Genomic DNA, 23,798 nt, shown 5'->3' with positions numbered 1-23,798 from the left:
AAAAAAAAAAATCAAAAAAAATCGATTATTTCAATTGCCTATAAATAGATTAAAAATTAGTGAAATATTTTGAAAATAAAACTATATAAAGAAAATGTCAATTTAAACAACTGGTAAAATTTTCAAGTGTCTACGACTCATACTTTTTGAATAATAACAAATATCAAAAATCGTTTGAGGCTAAACCGTTATTTAATGCAGTTTTGTAAAAATTTAAATTTCAAACACTCCTAAAAATTTTTTGTCTTAGTCCGGTTGAGTTTTTTTTACAGATATTTAAAGAAAAACTTATGGAGAACCTTGTACCAAATTTTAAAAGCTTAGTTATAAAAGAAAAAAATTTTACGATTTTTCAACCACAAAATTGCTTGCAAATTTTCGCAATTTTGACATATTTCGTATAAATTTAAACTTTAAGCACTTATAAAAAGTTTTTTTATCACTGTGAGAACAACTTATAAGAAACCTTGTATTAAATTTTCAAAGTTTTCTATCCAACCAAAAATTTTTTATCGTTATTTTAAAAAAAAATACTTAGAAAAATTGAAAATTTCATTTGTCTATAAATAGCTCAAAAAAAGTCGAAACACTTTGAAAATTTAACCCTGTATAGACAACGCTAATATAAACATCTGTTGCAAATTTCAAGTGCTTACAATAATTATTTTTTGAGTTACAGTAAAATTAAGTTTTCGTTTTTGTCAAAAATTGGTTTTGCGTAAAAATTCGCGTTTTTCCGTTATTTTTTTAAGGTTTTTCCTGCCGCTTTTGAAAAGTATTGGGAAATTTTCACTTTTGACCCCCCAAAGTACCAACTAGATTCACTTTCCTTTCAGAAAAGGTACAACTTTTGAAAATCGAAGCATTTTTACTGCTCCAAAAGTTGTCGTCAGACACAAAAAAAAAAAAAAAACACACATCATTGTAAAATCAATACATTCATCACTTCGTTCAGAATCTAAAAGTGTCATGAATTTTAACAAATTATCCATAAAAAAAATGATATAGATAATATATCAGTGGTTCCTAATTTACCAAAAATTTTACGGAACTCAATTAAAATTATAAAATCAGATTCCGGTAAATTTCTTCAACATGTTACATGGTATCTTCAGGTTTTTATGCCACTTATAGGTAAAAAAAATTATTAAGGAAATCTAAAATTATCCATTTAAAGTATCGACCGATATTATACGGAATTCCTCATTTGCTCAGATTCAAAAATAAATAATATTATATTATAATAATATATTTATATTAGATTACTATTTCGTCAAATTTATTATAGGTTTAGGTATTATGAAACAAAATCCATTATATTGTGTTGTGTGTATTACCTATAATACGTAATTATAATTTATTATACACAAATATAATATTCTTAACTTATTAAATACGTTTTAATCTAATATCTATATTAGTATAATATAATGTACAATGCAATTACCCCCTTAGTAATAATATATAGATACTGAGCGACAAACTACAAACTGCGGACCGGCGATTGTTATGGTAAAATGGAATTCAGTAGTCCCCAACTCTACTATAAAATCATTACCATGCGTTGGCTCATTCATAGTCAATCACCAACTGGGTAATTTGTATTTGTATCTGATGACAACTCGTTAGATATGTATAGTGATGTATCAATCTCGATTGCATTATGATTGCAAATCTGTGTCAAGAATCCTTAAAGGAGTCATATTATTTATCTTTGAAGTGATACGTTTAAAATAAAAAAATTGTTATGAAATGTAATTTCAATGTGATAAGGCTTCTGATATAAAAAACACGACTTAGAGTTTTACGCATGTCACGATAATATAATATATGGGTGTGATACCTACGACCTACCGGTGATGACTTAATAATAATTATCATAATAGATTATTAATGTATTTTTTGAATAAAATCAATCTTTAGTTTTTACCGATAGGATGTATCTGTGTATGTGGTTTTTACATTCTTTACATTCCTAACCCAAGTCAGTACCAGATGTACTCGGATGAAAAATTCATATAATATTTACATTTATTTATTTTTTTTTTTTAATAAAAAAAAAATCATTTTAAACTTTCCTTATACTGTTCTTTACAAAAAACATTGTTTTAGAATTACCTTCATAAGATATCTATTTACTTATATTAAATTACAAGTTATGCAAATCAGGTATTTTTACTAACTATTAAGATTACAATTACATATTATTTTCTTATAAAAATCAAAATAAGTAACAACAACTACAAATGTCTTACTACATGTTTTATAATATAGTTTACAAATATTGTTATTTTGTAGCCTAACCAATAAAATGGTACAACGTTAGGAAAGAAACACAGTATGCATCCTTGGGGAAAAACAGTAAGTACTATAATATGTAAAACGTAGATAGCTTTCTACTGCATACATTTTTAGAAAATGGATTTCCCTATTTATGTACCATGTATTTTGCTAGAAGTAGGTAATCCTAGCTGATACGTTTTTTAAATATAATATTATGATGCATTACGTCACTTATATAATTTTGAAAAACTGGATGGCTTGGTATTTTTAATAATTGTAGAATTAATATATTAAAAAAAATTTCTATTTAAATTTAAATTACATTTTGAAATGTACATAATTATTTAAAATATGCAGGAATTATAAATTTTATTATGTAAATAATACGGTTTTATAAATTTGATTTTGTTCGAGTGAAAAAAATACATTTTATATTTAATATTCTTTTATGGTCACAAGCAATACCTTTTTAAAATCTCACGAACAGTGAAAGTAAATATACAGAACTTTCGTTACAAATTATTAATTTGAAATGATTAGGTAGGTATATTCAATTTCAAAAATGTTAATGTATGTCAATAAATAATAATATTACACTATATTTTAAATTCCTATTTCTATGCTTATTCATTGTATACAATATTTGTTTGAAATATTACATGGTACACCTAAATGCATTAGACTATCTCTTGGTTCATCTCATCAATGTTTACAAATGTTAATTACGAATAATTGTTATTCACATTCATAAAGTTTCGCTTTCCACGAGGGAATTTACATTCAATCTATCTAAGTGTGTAGAATTTGTCAATGTGAATACTTAATATAGCTGTAATACAACAGACAGATACATATGTACTTCGTAACAAATAATATCGTCAGTAAAAATGTTGCTTATAACTAACATTTGTTTTCAAAAAATCAATTCAGATAATTTGATGTCTTTGAGCGAAAAACCAAACCTTGGAATTCTAATATACCTAATCATAGATATAAAGTTAAATCGAACATTGCTAATGTTCGCTAATGGTATAGTTTGAACTAAAATACTAGTCGTAAACCTTATTAAATGGGTCAAAAGTTCAATGTAAAGTGACCTTAAAAAATGCTGTCAATCCCCAAATCCCCATGTCAATTAAAAAATTATGGATGTGTCCTCCAATAGAAATGTTGAATTATAAACACGTTTAATACAATGCCAACGTCAGTTGCGTCCTATCATTGGTTCCATAATTTAAATGTAATGCATTTCTAGGAACAATAAATACATTAGGCATATTACACCTTCACTTAAAAGCCATTATTTACGTATGAGATATGTATGAACTTTTTTATTATTAAACTATTGATTTTAATTTATTCTAAAATAGGTATGTACTTATTTTATTAGCAATAATTCGTTTGTCATAAAATGTCAACTATACAGCCAAAGTGGCAATATACCCAATACTAGTTTAATTTATGGTCATAGCATATAAAATATACGACGTTACCTACCTTACCTATTATATATTATTATGGAAACTATAATAATATTAGGCGTAATAACAAATTAAATTCAAGTCATAACTATTTGATAGTTAATATTGAACGAAAATCACATAATTGATCAATTTATTACAGACATATTATAATTATTATTTCTATAGAAACATATCATAATTCGAAATTTTCCAGAGAATTAAATAAAGCGAATTCATATTTGATGTATGTAGTGTACGAGATTTTACTTTTTATAAATATTGCATTTCATCTCTTGTCACTATTTTTGTTATTTAATAAAGCTAAACAAAATTTAATATATTTATTATTTAATAAAGTTTCATTTTTTTTTTTTAATAATGAATTCATAATTCACATAATATTATAACAAGTTATAACATGGTTTATGCTTAACTATTATTTTACCTAAGTTTAAAAGTTATTTCTCTTTATTGTTGATGATTTTCTCGGACTTCTTTAATCGTTTATTTTAATGTTTAATATGTCTCTTAACAGCACAAACTGCTCCGAAGATATTCTTGTTTGGATCCCAAATATACATTTCAGTGGTATATGAAAAGCCTCAAAAGTCTTCCTAGCAGATTATGGTTCGTCATTTTGATTAGTTTTGTCCATGATAAGTAAATGAAACATATTTTAATTCGTAGATTTACGATTTCTGTTTAATATTCATCGTTTTAAATGGGCTGAAATGTTGTTCTATATAATATGATGGAATACATTAAGTACCTAGTTCAAGTTTTCTGTACAGTGTCAAACATCCCTATTAAATCTACCACGTGTGTCCCAATGAAGTTCTTTCCCACTTATGGATGATTAAATATGAATTAACACATTTTTTTAAATTAAAAAAACCCTTGTATAATGTTTGATTCTGTTCTCTTATAATACCTATACATATAGAATTGTTATTAAACCAAAACAGATAACAATCATTCCTCATTATATATACATTTAAATTTAAACATATTTTACATTTTACCATCAGTCAGCCAATCTAAATAAATAACTAAATAGAATAATAGTCAAATACTTGATTATTATTTTTTTTTGGTATTTTTTACATCCTGCCTTCCTCCCTCCATCATTAAATTTATTTCAAATGGATTATCATATATACTATATATCTTTATAATAACTATTTTAAAATAGTTCATAATATTATGTTAGATATTAAATTCAGTCATATGGCTATCATACAATATAGGACCTATTAAAATATATATTTTTTTAATATTTAAATGAAAATTATATTCATAGAGTTATATTGTGACACTAACAGTAAAATTATATCCTATGATGACAGAAAAATTAAAATATATTTGTAGATAAATGAGTAAATAAATGCTGAAAATAAACAAAGTATAATTATATTTTATAAACCAAATACATTATTATTAAATACTTAATTTTTTGATGGGACTATTTATTATTTAATAAAGTCTCACTATGAAAGCACTTTGTTGTTTTCATTTATTTATCATTACCTAGATACTTAAAAAAACATGGCGTATCTCACTTTGAACCCATTATTATAAGCTCAAGAGTATTTTTTTTCTTAAGAACTTGGCATACATTTGAAAGCATAGTTGCTTAACTCAGAAACACTTAAATTGTATCATACTTTTCATTTTATTATTATTGTTGCTCATGCAGAAGAAAGAAATACTTTTTCTGTAGGCCCTGTTATGATTTTACTTTAGCTAGGTAGTAAAAAAAATATATTATTTCTATTCTGCCGGTCGGAAATTCGATAATTCATTATTTTAGTATCATGGCTAATATTATGGAATTCTATACACATAAGGTATATATTTAAATATGGAATTTCAATTATGTTTTTCTCAAAAACCAAATATACTTTTCGTTTTATAGTCATATTCGTACTAACAATCGTTTATATCCCAGACAGCAATTTTTTGTTTAATAATATTATTATAACATTATAATCACGAATAATATTAGTTTAACGTTATTATAATACTATTATAATATTATGGTTACAAAATGCTTTCTTATATATAATTACTCTACATAGGTACGTATACAGAAACAAATTGAGTTAAAGAACGATTATTTTAACATAATGCATCTTAATAAGAATAAATAATGATTATAATTTTAAATTAGCCTAATTTTGTATTTGGGATTTGTTTTCATTTTTAATCATTATTAACAGTTTATTTTACATATTTATGAAATCATATGAATATCGAATTCTTTAGGTATACCCTAAAATAATATATATATTATATACCTACCTAAATTGTGAAAATTATTTTATTTTTATAATGGATTCATTTAGTATGCTATCACTGTAGCTATGAATTATTAAATGGCGTTTGATGAGGCCGGTGGTTGTATTCAGACGAAGGAGAAAAGGCGATTATAGGTAGCAAATGTTCGTAAACTAATCAATTTGAAATCAATAATGGTTGTAAATGCAACGAAAACCAATTGGTTGTAAATTATTAATCGTAATAAATATGGTATACTACTAGGGCCATGCTATAGTACTTGGACTATTTTAAAATAAACAGTGTTGTAAAAACCTAGAGTTACGAACTTAAAGCGATTAAAACGTTTACTTAGTTGTCGCATTCTACTATATCGGGTATTAAGGCAGGGGTAAAGCGTCGTCATCACAGCTTTCATCAACAAATTCGACCGAATATATACTAAATAAAAAAAAAAGAGAGAGAAAAAAAAGCGTTTTGACGGGAGTTGGTGAGAGGCGGCCAGTGACGTAGTGAGTGATGTTTTTACAACGGGCATGGCAAAACGTTTAGTACCTAAACCCACAGGGTTCGGGCAAGTGCACCCGTTTAGACCTTTTATATTATTAATGTTCACCACGCCACTGGCGGTGGTGGTGATGATGGGGAGGAATGCAAATGTATAATAATATACCACTGATGTGTGTCTATAACTGGTGTGGTATAAATAAAAATTAGGTACAGGTAGGTATATAAGGTTTTGTGGCGGTATAATATGCGGTTACTTAATAATAATATAATGTGCGTGACGACGCGAGTCGTTGCGAGTAAAGAAAAAAAATTGAAAAAAATGGGATTAGAAAAAATGAATAACAACAACTCCTAACGCGTCTTATCGTATTACTGTTATTATCCAACCTGTCGGAATTGTCTGATCGCGCCATTTATCCGCAGGGAGTCGGCCGCGATCATGGCTATATTGTCGGCCGGGTCGCGGAGCTGCCGCAGCGACGAGCTGGGCTGATGGTGAATGTTGTGGCAACAGTGGCCAGAGCACATGGACGCGTTGCCGGTGGCCTCGGGCTGCGAGCTCTGCCTGATGATCCGTGAGCTGGGCGACGTGGTGAGCAGGACGGGCGGCGGCGGCGACAGTCCGTATGCGGATCCGACACCGCCGCCGCCGCCGATCGAGCCGCAACCGCCGGCGCCGTAACCGTATCCGCAACCGGCCGCCGGACAACCGGTGGCGCCGGCCATGCCGCCGACACCACTGCCGCCCACTCCGCCGACGCCGCCGCCTACCGAGCCGCAACCGCCGCGGACGCTCTCGCGGGACACTGACCGTGAAATGCAGTGGCTTTTGCGTCGCAGGCACTGGCACCGAGACACCGCCAAGTATCGGCAGTGGAGCTCGATGTCCGGCACCGACCTAGCCGCCGCACCCCCGTCGTTGGGCGGCCCGCTGTCATCGCTACTGCCGAGCGTCGGCGTGGCGTTCCGCAGGTCACGGTAGTGGTGCGGGATCAGCGACGTGGTGCAGTCCTGTCGGGTCAGCACGGGCTTCCCGGACGACGTGGAAGTGCCGGGAGCTGCGGTGGTGGCGGCCGGGGAAGAGGTCGCGGCCGCCACCGACGAAGACCGGACGACCGGCGGCGGGCTCTTGACCAGCAGCGATGCGGTCTCCTCGCTGCTACCGTAACCACAGTTCGGCGCCGTATCGGTGGACATGGTCCGTCCACGCTTCTCGTCGCTCTCCACACACGTCTGATCACCTGAAATCATTACCGTCGTGGCGATCGTTAGACAACGTGTACAGTAAAAGCGATAATAATATATTAAATAATATATCATAACATTAGGTATGTCTCGCAAACATTTCACACCTTATCCCTCCCCCCCCCCCCACGCCAACCACTACACACCAAAACCACGGACACGATATTATCGTCATTGTTATTATTGTGCACTTGGTACCCCCAATGATTATTATAGGTTGTATAATTCAACGTTGTTTATAACGATAAGCAAAAAAAAAGCATAAATTGAAGCAATAACATTGCAATAGAGCAGAAGCAGCGTAAAACAACCGGCAGGGCTTCAAACCGAAAAGATTTTTTTTGGTTAACTGTTAATTGTTTTCATTTTATATTATTGTTTTCAGTATAAAAGTCGGTTAGTATATATCGTTCTTATATATAATGGTTTTTTAAAACCGGTTAAATAGTTATTTTATAAAGAGAAAAACAATAGGTATAACTTGCTATTTTTTTATATATATGTATACAAAGTAACCTTACCTAGTAAACAAAGTATTAACATTTATTCTGGTTGAGTATTTTATTCTTATGCTATAAAATAATAAATTATCAATTCATTTTAAATTATAAATTTCCCTAAAATTCTAGATAATGGAAAAATCGGTTTTAAGCGGTTTCCAGTTCTGAAAACAAAAATAGATACGAAAATCTACATGACTAAATTATCGCTATATTTTATGATATAATATAATGAAATCAAGGTTCGTGAGATCGTGTAGAAAAAATATTGAAAAAAAAATAGGTTCAATAATTCAACTAAACCTAATTTAACTTTAAAGATTTTTAAAGCCGGTATTTACAGTACAAATAATTGCAGTACGTATCATAAGATAGACTCATGAAAGAGAAATGTAATGTAAAAATATTATTTTATAATATTTGTAGAAATATTAGGTGCTTTTTCACTTTTTATTTTTAAAAAAATAATGATTTTTAAAAGAATACGTATACTTTTTTAATAGTTTTTTAATGATATACAAGCTTACATAGATCAATGCATATTATATGATAACTGATAAGTGGGTAAAAAAAATTAAAAAAACATAAATGACAATTGCATGTATTTGTCAAGAATTCACTCATTAGACACTTAGCTTGGTTAATGAAAATTAAATCAAAATATCACGAAACCAGTTCCTTGTAAGTCTAAATTTGGTAGCTGGAGGATGAAAGGATGTGTCAGTAATTTACGATTAGGTTATGGTGGACTTCTAGAGACTAGAATCTAGTCTATAAAAAAACTGCTTGTAAATTTAATCTTAAATTTAATCTGCTAAATCAGCCAATAACTTCAAATATTGCCAAAGTTAGCAAAATTGAACTTCATAATATATTTATTAACTGTGGTGTTTTGAGACAGATTACTTATGCAATTGTACATGAGACTGCATACGACTCAGCATTAGATTAATTTACAATTTCAAGAAATTTTGACTAGCATTGATAAAAATAATACCGCCAAGGCCCGGCTCTACATGTAAACGCATAGGCCAATCACGTGCCACGGTCGACCATTTAAGACCACAATCCACCCCCGCTAACTTGCCATTACACCCTTACCAATGTTCGAGATAATAAACGCCACTTTTATTACACTGCCAGCATTATTATAACAACTTTTATATATAATAATAATGTATGGAAATAGCACCCTGGACCGGCTCAGACGATGATCGGTCCCTCCGCAATCGTGTTGCATATTATAATATAGGAATATTATGCACGGAGGTTGTTATTATTATTGTTATGATCGTTAATGTGCACGTTTACCATCGACAATGGTTCCGATCGGCCTCAAGCGATGGTATAAGAATTCGTTTTAATATTTTATACATTACAAACCAGGTAGGTATAACTCCTGACGAATTTTATTTTCGCATCGTAATATTATAATTTATAGGTAGTAGGTGCCTATAATTTATTAATCCGTTTGGAGATGTTACGCTTAATATAAATCACAGGGACGTACCTACCTATGCAGAATAACAACATATGTTTTTGAATTGAGGTACAAACGATTACTACTTTTTTTTGAAAATCAATCATCCTATTATGACCATCTATTTTATAAATTAATAGAAACATTTTTCAGGTGCTTATAGAACATGTTTTGCTTCTGTTTTAAAATTATAAAATTAGTGATCATATAAATTATCTTCCTCCTGCATCATTGGATGTATAGCTATAGTGATACTATCTACTTAACTACCGTTACGCCAGCCGTTCATGTTCATCTATATTTTATTCTAATGTTTACGATATTATAAGAATATTTCAAGTGTCATATTATATCTACGTTTGGGTTTAAACAAAAAATTAGTACAAAATAAATATCAGCGCACTCTAAATTGACAGATGCAAATAAATAGTATAAATTATTCCAAGTATATATTATATGATGTATGTATGTACTGGTGGAATACAAAATTACTATATCATAACTCAAGGAGAAATATTAAATAGTTATTGATTATTATTGACTATATAAAAAAAATAAAAAAAATAGGTTAGATGTTTAATATCAACAAAGGGTTAAGTAATATAATATATAAATTAATAATGTTAAACTAACAGACTCTAATATTAAGATTTAGCCTTTGTTCTTTGATTTTTCTGAATGATTTACTGAAATATTAAAACGTTTCATATTATACTTCGTTAGGTAGACAGTTAGATGTAAAATATAAAAGTATAAAACCTATCAATATTATATTGGAGCTATAATATTTTTATGCACAATAACACATCACGGAATTAGTTTCATATGCTATAATGCAAACCGTTTAACTTTATATATTGTACTTAAAAGAAACAGTAACACGATAAAATTAAAAAATATATTTAAATTATTTCTTGTGACGTTGAGTCTTTCTTATAAACATTCTTTTTTTTTTTTATGAATTACTGAGTTTTTTGCTTACAGAAGTTCTTTGTTATAATAACTTGTAAAAATATAAATGCACGTAATATTTTTTGTATAAATAAACATGAAAACAGAGGGCCTTCAACTCTGTATATTTTATTTTTCTGATACAAGGGTTACCTACTCAACGACATTTGAATGAAAACGACGACCGCACCGGAGAACCGGAAATATCGGTAGCTTTATCACAAGGGTGAAGCGGTCCAATTTAGTTCCGCCTAGATTCCTTTCTCCAATTATATAACTGAAATATGGTATAGAGATGATAATAATATTATATTACACCTAATAGCGATTGCCAACGAACTTTTCACTGAAGTACACTATGGTGTCTAAGGTGAAATCTTAATACATATTATATTAATACTTTTCCGGATTAAAGGTTCTAACGTTTAAGTTTATGTCTAAGCATTCGTAATATTGTTTTACATTTTGAAACCACTCAAATGTGAGCACATTGCCTATAATTTTTATGTTAATCATTTGTAACAATTAATATATTTTGAACTGTGAACTTTTAGTTTTGATCATTAGTTTCCTAACAGTAAAAATGGTGTAACGATATGGAAAATTATTTATTTATTACATTTTATGCACGATTTTAAAATCCTGTAACTTTCAAACTCATTTTTAATCTTCTAATAAATTAATTTTTACGGTAATATTCTATAATAACTATTAGAAACATTAAAACATTGTAATAATGATATTGTATTAATGCATTATTTTTTGTTAGACATTGTTGATAAATTAAATATAAAATCTACATTACAATTGTAATATAGACAGTAAATTACTTTTTAAAAATAAAATATTAAATCTTAGTTTTATATTATTTAAATGAATAATATTCATAAAAAAATTATAGCATTCATAATGTGAATGAAATATGAAATGATAAAATAATGAAATGTATGTAGAATAATAAAACAAAATTGTTCATTTTTGGTATTAAACACGCGAAAACAATTAAAATTTGTATAGCGTTCCTACATACTTACCTACTTTCTGATATCCATTACAGTTTTATATCTTACATATTTAACATGTTGCGTGTAAATTAATTATAATAATAATAATAGCATATTATGTATAAATATAAATTTATTCTAAAACGGTGTTTAAAGAATAGTTTATGTTATTTTTATATTTTTTTAATTAGATAATATACAAAATATGTTAATTTGCTACTATCTTATGTAACTAAGTATATAATTTGTATTACCTATGTTGGAAGAATTATTATTTTTTTTTGGAACAAAACTTAGAACTAAATTAGGTACCAACTGCCAACCCACTTTAGATTTTCAGTTTAGTATCTCATGGTATTCCATCATATAATACATGCTATAAGCAGTTTAAAAACATTTAGAACTTACAATATTCACGTTTTAATACTATACTAAATGGGTTATATGGTTGCTATTGATTAAAAATATTAATCTCAGGAAAAGATGTCATGCCACTGCTCACAAACACAATTATTTATCAAATGTATTTGTTAAGACATAACAATCAAAATATTTAATAATATATCTCATGTTTTATATTTAACATTTTATTTGGTTAAAATATATTATTTAATTAACAAATATTTGTTTATTTAAAATAAATATATTTTTAGTCTTAACACTTCGTATAATTTACCGTCAAATATTAATTCATGAATAGTTGTAGGCATATATTATATTATATAGACTCATATATTAAAGATTTTTGGTAGGTATTAAAGGTTTAGTGAGTATAAATATCTATCAAATTGTATTAAAATATTATGATGATAATTTATATTTTATTGCTAGATAAAATTAAACTATCAGATAAATGATTTTTTTCAATTTAGTAGTTCACAATTGATGATTTAATGCTAATAATAAGTCTGATATGACAGTGTATTTTTTATTTTGTTTAAATATTATAAATGTTCAGGCAACTTTGTTTTTTGAGTTTTTGATTAGTATTAAATATTTTCAAACATTTGGCAAAAAAATAAAAATAAATGTTATAAACGCTTTCCGTGTTATTATAATTAACCGAGTTATTTGTTAAACGAAACTAATCAAAATGTTAATTTACGTACATTTGTTGTACTAACCTGTTCAATAACTGAATTCCAATAAAAAATCTTATCGAAAATGATAAAATGGAGCATCTTTAAAAACTGTATTGTAACAATTAAATGTATCTTAAAAAAATATTCATATTACTTAGAATAAACACATCGAGTATTCATTTTGATGGCATACCTATATAAAACTGTAGCTTTTATATTTGATCTGAAACATAACACTTCACGACTTCTAGTTAACGATGCTCGGGCATGAAAAACATACTGTGGTACAATAGAGCGTGTCGTAATTTCTAAAAGAAATATATTATATTTGAGTTTTATTTATAGCACAAATTATAGGTACTTATAGGAATTCCTATAATTAAATTTGAAACATTTTTAAACTACTTATGAAACTCTTCTTCCAATTGTATCGGATCATTAATAGGTATAGTATACAAACACGGGTAAGTAAATACCTATAGGTAATTTATAATTTATTGACAATGGGTTGTAACGCCATTTTTGTGTCCATGGCTAAATTAGGTACACGATTGCTCAAATAAAATATAAATAATTAAAACGTGACGTTGGAATCGTGACGTGATACATTTTTCATAATGTTTCATTATATTGTGAACCAAAGAAAATATTAATAATCATTATACAATTTACAAGAGAAATATTGCATAGGATTAATGAAACATTGTGACCATTCTACGATAACGTTTATTCAGGCTTATCCTGTGGTTATACTTTGAATACAGTGTATAAAATAGACATCTGTACTGTGTAAATAAATGGCCACACAATCGATCATATCGAAAACTTTAATATATTTTCAAGAGTACCTTGATCCTTTTGAATGTAATCAATAGAAGGCCAAGGCAAACAGAAATTTACTTTTAAAACTTTTGATGAATAAGAGTTTCAGTCAATATAATATGAAAAAACTTCAGAGTATTTTTGATTAAACATAATATTAAACCAAGTCGATGAAGATATATTATTAGGAACGCGATATGAAAGATATAAAAAAGGAACATGAAAGTTTCGTAACACGGGTAGAGAATAAAGTATATTTTACCAACATACTTGTGTCTGCAAATCGAAGGACGAAGACTGAAGAGTATTCAATATAGTATAAAAAAAAAATAATAAAATATTTAAAAAAATATACTTTTTAACAGTTATACAACTTTAATATTTTTTATATATGTAAAATCACCTTATAATAATTTACAATTACAAATGAATACAACATGTATAGTAAACTATTTTGAATTTCTTCAAATAAAAATTTCATAAAAATGTGGCGGTAAGTTCTAGTTCGTTATCAATTTCTTATATCAAAATATAATCTGTGATTCATATCAAGGTAAATAAGTAAAATTACAAGAAACATACGTAGGTATAAGGTACGCATATTATATTATATTTAAATAACAGAAAAATATTATTGTATTTTATAATTAAACTTAAAATGGCATTCGTTATATACAGTAGGTAAAATATTTTATGTCAGCGGACATTTTTTTTATTGATGTAAATAAACTAACCACAAGATAAATATTAAAAAAAAGATTTTAATTAAATATTTTTTTTTTTTATCTATAGTTATATCAGATTGTATACTTAGTTGAAAATATTAGTTTATTTATTCTTCAATATTATTATTATTTATAATATACTTTTACCCAAAGATATCATTTTCAGAGTACCTATGAGTAGGTGCACGCATATTTTTCATATTTAGTAAAATTTTCTAAAAAATATGTATACAAATCATCTATTTAACTAACTACTCATTAACATAAACTTATTTTTATTTTTACCAACTTAACTTATGTAACTTAAGAAGACGCTACCCATACATTTGTTGTCTTACACGTACGACATAGTAAATTGTCGTTCACCAGTTTCGATAGTGTGCTGTTAGTTTTTATACTAGAATGAATTTATCTATTATACAACTTTTAGGTAAGAACATTATCTGTGCTTAAGCGTTGCTGATTTTTCGAAATTTTCATTTTCAAGTAAGATATGGGTATGTGAAATATCAAAAATTAGAAATGCTCATATCTCGTTTGAAAATTAAAATATTGAAAAAAACTAACGCTTATGCACAGATAATAGTATTATCTAAAAAATGTATGATAGGCCAAATCACTCTAATATCAAAACTAACAGCACACTATTGAAACTAGTGAACGAAAATTTGTTATGTCGTATGTGTGTAAGATGGAGACAACAAATGCACGGATAGCATACTCTTAAGACATAATATTTTTTTATTTTAAATTATCTCAATAAAACTATTTTTAATTCATGTGTAAGATATATTTGTTCTTAAAATCTAAATAATTGTAATGTAAAAAAAAATCACTCCTAAATGCATGATTTAAAGTTTATTTATATACAGAGTGATTCACCAAGCATGCTCATCCCCCTTTTCCCTTCAATAATAAATTTATTCAAATTCTGATTTTTGGAATTTTTTTAATATACTGATAGGTAGGCTATATTATTTTAAAATTCTTGTATTTTATGTGCTATTTAAAGAGTGTCTTGTGACTATTAAATAATGATAAAAAAAATCGATAGAACATATTTTGAAAATATTGAAGTTAAGTTCATGATTACTCGCTTACATAATTTTAAACTAATCAATATACAAATTAAATGTTATTAATAACTTAATTCAACGAAAAATTAGTTAAAAATACTTAACAAAACAATAAAATTAAAAAATATTAGCCATTATATATTATGTAGGCATGCTACCCCTATATTATACACAATAGATAATAATAAACATACACATATTATAAATTAAATTAAAGTTATACATACATTAAACATTTCAAAGCAGAAATCTACAGATACATATTTTATTAGAAAACGCTTTAATGCAATTAATCTATCAAATACTATTATCGTTTATTTTAGGTCATATTAAATACGTCCTCTATTCATATTTAATTTTAATGCAGTCACCTTTTTTAACACTATCACTTAAATATTACTACAAATAATTTTTTTTGTTTTTAATATTGATAACTTTATTTCCTTAACTTCTTTCCCTCGTGGTTTTCGTTTGGTTAAAATATTAATACAATGTTTGTAGGCATCGCGTGCTTTGAATCATTAACTGGGACTGGGTCATATACAAACGATAATATAGCACGCAAACATGACTTTTGTTTTATGTTCGATTGACAGAATTTCACGTTAAAAAATGCAGTTATAATATGATAACAAGACGGGATTTAAAACTAATGGAAATCCACTGTGTGATAAAAAAAATTACCCAGCAGATGAACATCGGTTAATCAAATTTAATTTACATCAATGTATTGAATTTGTTTATCAAAAATAATACACTTGATAGCTCTTTTTTTAACGTAAATTATTAAATTCCAAAATAATATTTTACTTAAGTTTTTCTAATATGAATTCTTAAGCATACATTTGTTAAGTTTTTTGTAAGAGATGTTTAATTATTTGTTTATACAAGATGTAACTTAATTAAATAAATATTAAAATTAACAGCTTTTAGATTTCAAGCAGTCAAATTTTATTGACACAATAAATAATATATGTCAAACGTATAATAACGATTTAATCTCTAACGATTTTTGTAATTTTGTTACTATTCAAAATAAATTAATCGTAGAAACTTGGAACAGTCTATTAATTATTATTTATTACTTAATTTATCATTTTCTATAAACAATGGACAAATATATAAACTTATTTCAGGCTATATTTAGGTATTTGAAACTGTCAAATGCTTTGAGTTCTAACATTGATGTTTTTAGGCAGGATACACATTTTTTTCCAACCGTTTTTCGCGAAGCCAATTTTCGTAACGCTTTGTTTATTTTTATAGAAACAAAAATCAACAATAAAAACAAAACCAATTAAATTCCTAAAAAAAAATGTGGTATGCTACTATATATTTTTCCGCTGCACTATATCCAAAAATAAATCGATGATTCCTCAATTTTCTTTACAGAGGAAAAATATCTAAAAACGTGGTACTTAAAATACAAAATACGAACCACATTTTTTTCAATAAATGTTGATACAAATGTTATGCTCACTAAATACCTTAACAATTTTAAACGAAGTTCTTCATACGTTTAACTTATAGTAGTAACTAGACAAATATCGAAAATAGAAAAAATTTCTGTTCATTTTTTAAAGCGTTTGAAGATTAAATTATGACAATAATTGTAAAATCAGAAGACATTTTAATTTTACACTTTGTCAAATGGCAAATACTTTAGAAATATTTGGGTATTTATTGTTATTGTTATTATTTTTTAATTGTATTGTTTCATTAATTTGAATATATTTTTTTTATTTTATTTTTTTCTATTTTCATTTGAAATAAACAATCTATACAGTTTTGCACGATAATTTTATATGCTGAGAGTTATTTAAATGACATGAAAGTTGTGAATTAAGCAACCATCCATTAGTTACTCTTGGCTATTGATTACCTAGTTAGATTTTTTTATTTTTATTTATTTTTTATTTTTTGACCATGAGACGTTAGACGTTAAAGTTTTGTAAAAGGTCACGACACCAGTTTCTTTTTAATCTGCGGTTAGGATAACCTGGGAGAGTAAGGATGGAAAGATCTTCTATGAGAGGATTAGGATGAGTTTGGAGTCGTTTATGAAATCGTTTGTAGGAAGTGCGTGCTTCCTCATCCATTGTTTTCATATGGAGATCATTATGAAGAGCGTGGTTAGAAATATAGGGTGTAGCATTGGATAATCGTCGGAGTGATATGTTTTAGAAAGTTTGGATTCTATTAGTGTTAGATTTTTTTGCTGCACCCCATAATTGAAGTCCGTATGTCCAGATTGGTTTGAGTAGCGATTTTTAGATTATTAGTTTGGTGTTTAGAGTGGAGTTCTTATTTATTAATTAGCAAAGGTCTGAGCATGCGCATGCGATTGTTTAAGGTTAGTCGTTTGGTTTGGAGGCGTTTCTTCCATGTAAGTCTTTTATCAAGGAATAATCCTAAATATTTAACTGTGTCGGATGTGGGAATTTGGACATTGTTGAGAGTAATGTTTGGACAAATTCCTTGTTTGAGTGTGAATGTTGTATGTATAGAATTGTTTTGGTTAATTTTCACTCGCCATTTTTTAAACCACTTAGACAAGTGGTTAAGATGTACTTGTAGGTTTAATGAGGCAGTTAAAGGATCCTCATTGATGGATAAGATAACTTCATCATTGGCATAATCTGCTACGATGGTTTGTTGCATGGTGGGTTGGTCAGCTACGTAAATGTTAAACAAAAAAGGGTAAAGTATACCACCTCGAGGTACACCCGCTTTGATTGGTGCGATTTCCGATGTCAACGAATTATATTGGACTTGGAAATGTCTATCAGTTAAATAAGATTTGATTAATAGGTATAGTGGGGTAGGAAGAAATTTTTTAAGTTTGAATTGGAGGCCTTCATGCCAAACCCGGTCGCAGGCTTGTGCAACGTTGAAAAAAATACAAGAGCAATAGAGCTTTTTTTCAAGGTATGTAGAAATAACATCAACAACTCGATGTAATTGATGTAGCGTGCTATGTGAGTTGCGGAACCTGAACTGGGTATTCGGAAGTATATTGTTAGTGATAGTATGTGGAATAGTGCGTCTTAGAATAAGTCTTTCTAAAACATTTGAAAGGAAAGGCAAAAGACTTATTGGTCTGAATGAGGTTGGGGTATCGAGTGGTTCGTCAGGCTTAGAGAACAGAACTATTTTGGAGAATTTCCATAGTATCAGAAAATATGACAGTCTGAGAATAGCATTAAAAATATAATATGTTATTAGTACTATGGCTTTTTTGAGAAGGCACATAACTACTTCGGCCGTAATCAGATCAAAGCCGGGTGATTTTTTTTAGTGAGTATTTTTGGATGGTCTGTTTAACTTCATTTGGGGTGAAATATTTTTCTGGTCGGCTTATTGAAGATGGTAGGTTTAGGTAGGTGTTTACCTCATCAATGTGTTCAGGTGTAAGTATATCATGATATATAAGTATATCATGATGTGATTGGAATGTTTCGTAAACAGTGTTGTGCTCAGATAAAAAAAATTATCTAGATATAGATAAGATATCTGAATTTAAAACTATCTAGATATAGATAGATAAAATAATTTTTATCTAGATATTACCTCAAAATTTAAATTTATACTAATAATTGAAAATTAAAATAAATTTGTATTTTTATTACAATATTTACATAATTATACAATATTCCAAGCATGCTAAAGATAATTTGGTAACTTCATATTATCCCAAACATAAAAAAGGATTCTGAATAATACGAAAAAAAAGTTATTTTGTGATACGCATCTGTATTTAATGAAGTCTTTATTTTCTCTCCCATCAAACATAAAATTGCGTACACTTGGTGAAAACTTAAAACCCGGGCTCTAATAATTGACATATCAAATTTACTTAATTTGTACTGTAGAAACTGTGGTGTTATTGTAATTCTTATTAAATAGTTATACATTTAAAGTTTGAGCCCAATAAATATTTATTAAATTATTTAGTAAATTTAAAGAAATTTTGAATATCATATAACCACCTATATGAGTAACCATTTCCCTATTTACTGGTATATTACACAAATGCTATATTCCATAGTTTTAACACAGAATATATGAATAATATATATATTTAAATATATTTTTATAGAATATAATAATATAATATTCGGTTTACGTTTACCTATGATCTGAAGTCTGAACATAGGGAACGAGCCCGTAAACCAACATAATGTTAAACCCTGTTTATCCGTAGGTGACCTATGGTGACATAGAGTATACTCTATGTATGGAGCGGTATCTCTAGTTCTAATTTTTGTAAAGGCTCTTTCGGCGTTCGTAAAATCATAAATCGTATACAAGCATGAGACTTCTCCGTATGGGTCATATTATAAAATTATATAAATAACTCGCGTCTCCTATGCATATTGACATAATAAATCGTCATTATTCAACAGTTATAATATACTATAATAGTAGTTTATATCTGTGCATTATTCATAATTAATAATAAATGTTATGTAAAACTATTTTAGAACCAATTTTTGCAAGTAATACAAATGAGATTTCTTATTAAGTTATCTATTTTATATACTAATTAGTAATAGTTATTACTAATTATTAGCTATGGATTTTATAAATTATCTAGATAAATTTATCTAGGTGGCTATAATTTTTATCTAGATAGAAATTAGATGTCAATTTTATATATTATCTAGATAAGATAAAGATATAAAGTTTTTATCTAGATAACATATCTAGATAAATTTAATGAATTTGCTTATTTATTATATGCACTTTTATGTGAGGGTAACCGTGTGGTTTGGTAACGTGCTCTTACTCTGCGCTTTTCGACTATTAATGAGCGGACTTGCTCAGACACAAAATGGTGTTTATGAGCTGAGTTCATGGTGGTGATTAGGGTGTTTGATTTAGAAGCCGCTAATTTAATAAGGGTTGTTAAATTGTCAACTGCATCGTCAATCTCCTGAGCAGATTTTAAGCTTATTTTTAGGTTAATTTCATCGGCTATGATGTTATGAAATTTAAGGCGATCAGTTGCTGCCGTAAAAAGTTTAGGACTAAAAGTGCGTGTTTGTGGAGTGGAATCAATGTTGAGAATGACAGACGAATGGTCAGAGTTAAGATCCAGAATATTAATAATTGAATAGTATAAGTTACTAGGAATTTTTGTGATGAAGATATCCAGAATGTTAGGTTTTTTCCTAACTGAGGTTGGCCAATATGTTGGCCCAGGAGGTGCAAGAATTTTGTCTTTTTTCGTATTGGTGAAATTATAGAGCAAGTTTCCACGAGAGTTGGTGACTCGGCAACCCCAGCTTTGGTGTTTCGCGTTATAATCACCACCAATAATGAAGTTATTGGCCGTTGATTCAAAAAAGTTGGTAAGGTTATCAATAGTTAAATTATGTCTGGGTGGACTATAGATTGCGGCGATAGCAACAGGGATATTATTAATTGTAATTGAAATGGAACATGATTGGAAATGATTTTGAGAGTATTTGGCAAGTTGGTAGTATTTAAGATTGGATTTAATGAGTATGGCTGCTCCGCCATGAGCTGTGCCATCTGGATGGTTGGATTTGATTAGGCTATAACCAGGATTAGATTTATAAGAATACTCAATGAAATGGGTTTTGGAGATTAGAGCGATGTCAATGCGTTTGTCGAATAGAACACTCTGCAGTTGATTGACGTGATTTTTTAGACCGTTTGCGTTGAATAATATAATTGATAAAGAATTATTAGTGTATGAGTTATTCATTTTTTTTATTAAAAAGGGAAGTAATTATTTGAGTTAGGAGAGCGATCAGCGGATTGATGAGTGACTTTAGTTCGTCCACAAAGGAAGATATGGTTGCAATTAGATCACTAGGGGGATTGGAGGAGAGGACTGTGATGGTTGACTAGAAGTGGCCTGAGCATAAGTTTTAGGGGGGGGGGGGAGCTGAATTATTTCTAGATGAGGTTGGTAATGGGTGGTTTGCTTTTACATTATAATTGTTTACATTGTGTTTAATATTATCGTGCAAGAAGTTACTTTTTGTGGTTGGTGTTTTACAACGTTGTAATTCTTTGTAGACACTGCATCTTTTATAGTTGGCCGGGTGGTCGCCGGAACATATGGCACATTTGGCTGCTGTGTCACGTGTTTTGGTGCATTCTGTGGATGGATGGAGTGCGCTGAAGCGAACACAACGTGAAGGATATCCGCAGTAAGCTCTAGTGTGGCCATAGTCTTGGCAGTTTAGACATTGGCTTATAACTTTCGGTTTATAGGGCTCTTCAACTTTGATTTTTGTATGGAGAAAATCAGAAAGTTTGAAGATTTCATTTGAGTGGTCGGTGGGCTCAAGATCGATAAAGAACAGAGGTAATGGCGATTTAGTGGTCTTATGTAGGACATTTGTGACCTTTCTTACTTCGAAGAGGCGCAGTTCAAGTTCACTTTTTATTAGTTCAGTGGATGTAGTAGGATGTAAGTTTCGCAAGATGACAAGAATAGGCTTGTCCTCCCTTAGCTGGTATGTGTTAAATTGGGCATTTAGATCTCTCAGAAAATGGATCAATGTTCTGTATGCATCGGGATTGGTGGTTTGAATTTTCAGACTGTCTGCCGACGATTTGCAGAAAAAATTATCGACTCCAATTTTTTCAATTAGTGCTGCACATAGATCTGGAAAGTTTCGTAAGCCTTTCACAAAAATTGGTGGTGGTGGTTTGGTTGGATTGACAGGGTTTGGAATTTCTGAGGTAGGGTTTTGTATGTTATCGGTAGAGTTTTGTGTGATGTGAGGTTGATGTGCAATAGTTCGTAACGATTTTTTGTTATATTGTTAATATTTTTTGTTTTTATTTGTAAGGTGATCAGGTGAACGCGGTTCGGATGAATCTGATAAATTTCTTTTATTAGGCATATGTGTCCACTCAGAATTTGAAGATTCGTCCATGTTGTCGGGATTGAGTGTAATATTATTTGTGTTTAATTGCTTGTTTAGTTTAGTTTAATTGCATTTTTGTTTTTGTTGATATTTTTGTTTGAAGATAGTGGCATGTTTATCTCGGACAGAGGTCGAACTCGCCGTTCGACAGCGATAACGCGACGTATATTATATAACGGAACTGGTGGTTTTGCGCACTGAGTTAATTTACATTTTGAATTAAACGCTTACAGACGCACTTAGTTAATAATTTTGATAATTAAATCAATGGTGGACGTGTATTTTTTTATTACTTTATGTATATGTAAAATTTAAAATTTTTGGTTAAAGCGAGATCACAACAATTTTGCTGAGCGTAATAATACGTGTGTATCGAACAGCGTGACGTTGGCAACTGAATTTGAATATTAAATTTCATTAATAAAATTAATTAATCCATTTCTTTACCTATAAATAAAATTTATGGTTGATTGCTTTCTAAATGACGACGGTGATATAATGTTGGCGACCAATTTACACCAAAGATCTTTATTTAAATGGTTTATACTTTAAAATTTAAATGGTAAATGTAATATCAAATATTACAGGGGTTTTTTTAAACCTAAATTTTATTTCACATTGCACTTCTGAGTTGTGAACAGCGAGTGATTATGATACCTAGGAGAATAAGAATATGACATAAATCACGGGATGAAGAATCTTTGATATTTTTAAAAATAATTTATTATTGTATTTTGTATAATATCAAAATCTTACATTGTCACATAATTTTATTCATAAATTGACTCGATGTTTTATTTATATTTTTTATTATGCTCATTTACTTTTAAATATTATATTATAATCTAACAAGGAACAGTTGATGGTGTATTAGATATTTTGGCATTCATGCACTCGTTCAATAACGTTTTTCTATAGTGTCATATTATTGTGTTATGGGTAAAATCTTTTATGAGTTTGTGATAAACAAAAAATGAATATCTGCATGTATTTTATAATCCAATATAGATTTTAGTGTATTTGTTTAAAATAAAAATTAGGATACAAAATTATTATATAAATTATATTAGACAACATTTCGTAAAAACCTAAGATTTTATTGACACTATTTGAATATTTTTCATATTTTACACGACCGACCTATGGTCTATATACCATTATGTTTCTTGATATTCGAAGGAATTCTAAAAACTATTTAAAATAATTTCAACACGAGTGACAACAGATTTTTGTAAAAACACATTAGAGTAGTGATACATTTTTCCAAGTTTCTATTGAAAATAAGTTTTGGATGGGTTTTCTATACAAAGGAAATTTTTAAATTAACTACACGAAGACAATTATTATTAAGAGCATAAATATTATCATTTGGAGAAAAGAATCACAAGCGACAAGCTGCACAGATTCATATTTCAATAATTAAATTTTTTTTAAAAATACAATATAATTTATATGACATAAATTATTAT

General features: G+C 28.8%; 1 protein-coding gene across 7 annotated transcripts in view; it reads right to left on the bottom strand.

Moving 5' to 3' along the window:
* Positions 1–23,798, bottom strand: part of LOC100165930 (small conductance calcium-activated potassium channel protein) — a 398,891-nt gene that overhangs the window by 230,428 nt on the left and 144,665 nt on the right. For 6 of the 7 annotated variants that reach the window (XM_029486560.1, XM_029486561.1, XM_029486558.1 and 3 more), the window contains one exon: positions 6,921–7,774. The exons of the other annotated variant lie outside the window; for it this stretch is intronic. In XM_029486560.1, the coding sequence (XP_029342420.1) occupies positions 6,921–7,774 (854 nt within the window). The remainder of the gene's footprint in view (positions 1–6,920; positions 7,775–23,798) is intronic. 7 annotated transcript variants of the gene reach the window in all.

This window comes from Acyrthosiphon pisum, chromosome A1 (genome assembly GCF_005508785.2).
Source record: "Acyrthosiphon pisum isolate AL4f chromosome A1, pea_aphid_22Mar2018_4r6ur, whole genome shotgun sequence".
In the NCBI taxonomy this organism is placed as follows: Eukaryota; Metazoa; Arthropoda; class Insecta; order Hemiptera; family Aphididae; genus Acyrthosiphon; species Acyrthosiphon pisum.
Note: the sequence above shows the minus strand (reverse complement) of the source record. Positions and strands in the feature narration are given on the sequence as shown.